Source organism: Morone saxatilis, unplaced genomic scaffold (genome assembly GCF_004916995.1).
Source record: "Morone saxatilis isolate NCDOM2014 unplaced genomic scaffold, NCSU_SB_2.0 Contig16, whole genome shotgun sequence".
NCBI classification, from domain to species: domain Eukaryota; kingdom Metazoa; phylum Chordata; class Actinopteri; family Moronidae; genus Morone; species Morone saxatilis.
In genome coordinates this window covers 2,628,183-2,633,345 of record NW_023339718.1, presented here as the reverse complement: position 1 = coordinate 2,633,345, position 5,163 = coordinate 2,628,183, and the positions used below count along the sequence as shown (strand labels likewise).

The window sequence follows — 5,163 nt, the reverse complement described above, 5'->3', positions numbered from 1 at the left end:
CTGAATTGTTAAGAAAAACTCCTGCAAAATCCTTTCTTCAAAAGAGTGGGAACTCTGTTAGACTATTAATGAATGAATGAAAAGAATTAGGGGAATTTGCTTTGCACGAAGATCATATGCAGTGTCAAAAGAACATCAACAACCATACATGACAGCACATAAAAATGTAAACATGAAGACATCAGCATCATAAAAAGCATAATTTACTAAGTACATGTTTATTGGTCTCTGTTCATGTCTGTCAGGTATCAACTTTAACAAGTATGCTGCATGCAAGAAGTGCTCATAGCTTTAATAAACACAATACACTCTCAAAGTGTCAAGAAAGGAAAAGAAAATATATAAAAACAGCTCTGAATTCAAGTTTTTCTCTTTTACCGAACTAAGACCAGCTTAATTGCCCGTTAACTCACCTTAAAACACACTTCATATTCATCCAACCATCCAACCTTATATGAACTGAAATCAGTAGTTTCCTGCAAGGTAGTAAAAAAAAAAACTGTTATCCTATGGGCTTTAAGATGGGTAAAGCATTTATTATGTGATCCATGTTATACACCTCAGCCGTGCTGTTTCTGTGTTCTTTAAGTGACACTACAATGAATCCCTTTCATCTGTTGTTCTGTCTATACAGGAGGCGAAAAAGAGACGAGGACAGGCACGATATCAACAAAATGAAGGGTTTTACTCTTCTGTCTGAAGGCATTGATGAAATGGTGGGCATCGTGTACAAGCCTAAAACCAAAGAAACCAGAGAGACCTATGAAGTGTTGCTTAGCTTCATCCACGCGGCTTTGGGAGATCAGGTCAGAAAACTTTAAAACGCTATTTTTCATTAATAGCCAACACATGAAGCTTTTTATTGACCTGGTTATTACATGTCTTTGCAGCCGCGTGATATTCTGTGTGGAGCAGCTGATGAAGTTTTAGCTGTGTTGAAGAACGATAAAATGAGGGATAAGGAAAGGCGGCGTGAAGTAGAGCAGCTTCTTGGACCTGCTGATGACACACGCTACCATGTGTTGGTTAATTTGGGCAAGAAGATCACTGATTACGGAGGAGACAAGGACTTACAGAATATGGGTACGTGCACTGGAAATAACTATGTAGTATTGTTTACTATTTGTAATATAAAAGTACAGTATTTATTTACAGTCTCACATCAACGGTCAGTTTTAAATGAAGATATTCTTTTGATTGCGGATTATATCTACTATATTTACAGATGACAACATCGATGAAACGTATGGTGTGAATGTCCAGTTTGAATCTGATGAGGAGGTGAGGCCCTTTTTGTTGCTTCCTGCTTTTAAATTATCCCTGATTTGTAGCTCCGTACTTAGATTTTAAGCCAAATTTGTCCCTGATTTTCTCTTTCCTTGTTATTTAGGAGGGGGATGAAGACCAGTTTGGAGAGGTACGAGACGAACACTCGGATGAAGACAGCGAAGGAGAGGAGGCAGTCGTGAGCGGCATTCTGTCAGCCAACGTAAGTGCAACATCTGAATTAATATTCGTGCTGAATTAAGCCATTATGTTTATATATTTTGTTATTATTGTACACCACCTTACACTTAAAGTTAATAAATCACTCTTCGTTTAGCTTGGTGCCACTGGGGATGTGATGACAGTGAAGAAAAAGGATCTACACCCCCGAGACATCGATGCCTTCTGGCTCCAGCGTCAGCTCAGCCGTTTCTACGATGATGCCATTGTCTCCCAAAAGAAAGCTGATGAAGTCTTAGAAATTCTCAAGGTATGTCTGACATTTCGTCTGCTGTGAGCTTTTTGTTTTGTGCATATGCTTCTACGTTTGTCAGACTAGCTCACCCATTGTCTCTCTGTATTTCAGACTGCCAGCGATGACAGAGAATGTGAGAACCAGCTGGTGTTGCTGCTGGGCTTCAACACCTTTGACTTCATCAAGATCCTCCGTCAGCACCGTCGCATGAGTAAGTCAGTGGTGTGGAATCATGAAGTTTCAGATTATTGGATCTTTTTGAAGTTTTTAATCACTTTCTTTCTGTTGATATACAGTTCAGTATTGTACCATGCTGGCAAGCGCTCAGAGTGAGGCAGAAAAGGAACGAATCATAGGAAAGATGGAGTCTGATCAGGAACTTTCAAAGATTCTTTACCAGCTGCAGGAGACTGAGAAGGAGGATATTATTCGGGTAAGACCTCTTGCTTATAAAAGTTTCTAAGAAATTGTTTTAAAAAGATCTATTGGTTTTGTCTGTCACATGTTATTCACAGGTTGTTGTGTTCTTAGGAGGAGCGATCTCGCAGGGAGAGGGTGAGGAAGTCTCGTGTTGATGACATGGAAGCCATGGACATTGACCATGGAGAGGTAAATAATATAACTGTTCATAGATCAACTGCACATCATAAAAGCCTCAGTGACACTGCCACCTCTACTGTATATACACACTGAAGTTGACATGTTGTTTATATTATCCATTCTTCTCCCACAGTCAATGGCCCCTCGACAGTTGCTAGACCTCGAGGACCTGACCTTCACACAGGGAAGCCATTTCATGGCCAACAAGCGTTGCCAGCTGCCAGACGGTTCATTCCGCAAACAGCGCAAAGGTTATGAAGAAGTCCACGTGCCGGCCCTCAAACCCAAAGCCTTTTCTGATGATGAGGTTTGTTGGTTCTCGGTCTCATTCTGAAAAACTTGTCAACTAATACAAAAGTTTCAGTGATGAGCCGTGTTAAAGGTGTGTTCATGTCCATCATTCGTCATATTACTCTGTCATCAGGTGCTTGTTGCCATTGAGAAGTTGCCCAAGTATGCACAGGCTGGATTTGAAGGGTTCAAAACGCTGAACCGCATTCAGAGCAAGCTGTTCAAGACGGCCATGGACACCGATGAGAACCTGTTAGTGTGTGCACCTACGGTAAGCGAAGTGTAAGGCCAAAAGCATTGTAGCAGTTTTTCATGATTTTATTTCCCCGTATAACTGTGTTCTTCGTTACGGCACACAGGGAGCTGGTAAGACCAATGTTGCTTTGATGGCAATGCTGAGAGAAATTGGAAAACACATAAACCTGGATGGAACCATCAATGTGGACGACTTCAAAATCATCTACATCGCACCCATGCGCTCTCTAGTACAGGAGATGGTGGGAAGCTTTAGTAAGGTGAGCCCCACCCCTGTCCTGCAGAGATTTGTGTATATACAGCTCTACATATAACAGTTCATTTGAAATAAATCAGTTTGTTTCAGTCTGTGTGATTTTAGTGATTTACTTACTTTTCTCTTTTGCCAGCGTTTGGCAAGTTACGGCATCACAGTGTCCGAGCTGACAGGAGATCACCAGCTCTGCAAAGAGGAGATCAACGCCACTCAAATCATCGTCTGCACCCCTGAGAAATGGGACATCATCACCCGTAAAGGTGGAGAGCGTACCTATACCCAGCTTGTGCGGCTCATTATCATTGTAAGTGCCAAAGTCATGAAACACACATAGTATAGTACGTGTGTATTTTCATGTGCAGATAATTTGACATGAAACGGTTATGGTAACAAGGTGAATGTGTTGTTCAGGATGAAATCCACCTGCTGCATGACGACCGTGGACCCGTGCTGGAATCTCTGGTGGCAAGGACCATCCGCAACGTGGAGCTGACCCAAGAGGATGTGCGTCTGCTGGGCCTCAGTGCCACACTGCCCAACTACGAGGATGTGGCTACCTGCCTGCGAGTGGATCCTGCAAAGGGGCTCTTCTACTTTGACAACAGGTATGCCGTTTAGAGAATGACAAAGAGGGTAACGCATAAGTAATCACGTTTTGTTCACATTGGAGAAGGACGCTTTCCATAACTGCATTCTCCGTGTCTGTAGTTTCCGCCCCGTGCCCCTGGAGCAGACTTATGTCGGCATCACAGAGAAGAAGGCCATCAAGCGTTTCCAGATCATGAACGAGATTGTCTATGAAAAGATAATGGAGCATGCTGGAAAGAACCAGGTGAGTCCCGTCTGACTCAAGTGACCTGATTCAGTTACCTATTTCCTATAAGGAAGAAATGTTGGTCCATGTGTAACCAGATTTGAGAGACGTCTGACGTTCACTTTTCTCCATCAGGTGCTCGTGTTTGTCCACTCCAGGAAGGAGACGGGAAAGACTGCCAGGGCCATAAGAGACATGTGTTTGGAGAAGGACACACTGGGTCTGTTCCTCAGAGAGGGTTCAGCCTCCACTGAAGTGTTGAGAACTGAGGCAGAGCAGTGCAAGGTGAGCGAACGCAACTAAACCTGAAACATCACTGCAACAAAATAAGATGCAGTACATGACAGGATTCAAAGTTCTTTTAGTGCTTGATTAGCTTATACCTGAACCTTCCTTATCTAGAACCTGGAGCTGAAGGATTTGCTGCCTTACGGCTTCGCAATCCACCACGCCGGTATGACCAGAGTGGACCGTACGCTGGTGGAGGATCTGTTTGCTGATCGACACATCCAGGTTCTGGTGTCCACGGCTACTCTGGCTTGGGGTGTCAATCTGCCGGCACACACTGTCATCATCAAAGGGACCCAGGTGTACAGCCCAGAGAAGGGCAGATGGACTGAACTCGGAGCCCTGGACATTTTACAGGTCAGTCTGTGGTGGCTGGATACTAGAGTGCAGGAAAGAGTGATTCATACCTTTTTACTAACAGTAATAACTCGATTAATCGTGTCTTATTTCAGATGCTTGGTCGAGCTGGCCGTCCTCAGTACGACACCAAGGGAGAGGGAATCCTGATCACGTCCCACGGGGAGCTGCAGTACTATCTGTCCCTGCTCAACCAGCAGCTGCCCATAGAGAGTCAGATGGTGGGCAAGCTGCCTGACATGCTCAATGCTGAGATAGTACTGGGCAATGTGCAGACCGTAAAGGTTAGTGGAAAGACACATCAGATGTATACAGAGCTGAGCAAATATTGTCCTTCTTCTACAGCTTCTGTAATTTCATATACTTGTTTTGTCAGGACGCTGTGAACTGGCTCGGCTACACCTACCTGTATGTTCGCATGCTCCGCAACCCCACCTTGTATGGAGTCTCCCACGATGACCGGAGTTCAGACCCCCTGCTAGAGAGACGCAGAACGGACCTGGTGCACACAGCAGCCAACGTCCTGGACAAGAACAGCCTCGTCAAATATGACAAGAGGAC

General features: G+C 44.2%; 1 protein-coding gene across 1 annotated transcript in view; it reads left to right on the top strand.

The window, feature by feature from the left end:
- Window positions 1-5,163, top strand: part of snrnp200 (small nuclear ribonucleoprotein 200 (U5)) — a 17,169-nt gene that overhangs the window by 4,197 nt on the left and 7,809 nt on the right. Inside the window, exons 3-20 of the mRNA XM_035657803.1 lie at window positions 635-806; window positions 891-1,083; window positions 1,226-1,281; window positions 1,391-1,489; window positions 1,604-1,756; window positions 1,853-1,952; window positions 2,038-2,174; window positions 2,273-2,350; window positions 2,475-2,648; window positions 2,766-2,903; window positions 2,992-3,147; window positions 3,277-3,447; window positions 3,555-3,748; window positions 3,852-3,975; window positions 4,093-4,242; window positions 4,360-4,602; window positions 4,698-4,886; window positions 4,979-5,163. The exon at window positions 4,979-5,163 is cut by the window's right edge and continues 5 nt beyond it. Of these exons, the coding sequence (XP_035513696.1) occupies window positions 635-806; window positions 891-1,083; window positions 1,226-1,281; window positions 1,391-1,489; window positions 1,604-1,756; window positions 1,853-1,952; window positions 2,038-2,174; window positions 2,273-2,350; window positions 2,475-2,648; window positions 2,766-2,903; window positions 2,992-3,147; window positions 3,277-3,447; window positions 3,555-3,748; window positions 3,852-3,975; window positions 4,093-4,242; window positions 4,360-4,602; window positions 4,698-4,886; window positions 4,979-5,163 (2,712 nt within the window). The remainder of the gene's footprint in view (window positions 1-634; window positions 807-890; window positions 1,084-1,225; window positions 1,282-1,390; window positions 1,490-1,603; window positions 1,757-1,852; window positions 1,953-2,037; window positions 2,175-2,272; window positions 2,351-2,474; window positions 2,649-2,765; window positions 2,904-2,991; window positions 3,148-3,276; window positions 3,448-3,554; window positions 3,749-3,851; window positions 3,976-4,092; window positions 4,243-4,359; window positions 4,603-4,697; window positions 4,887-4,978) is intronic.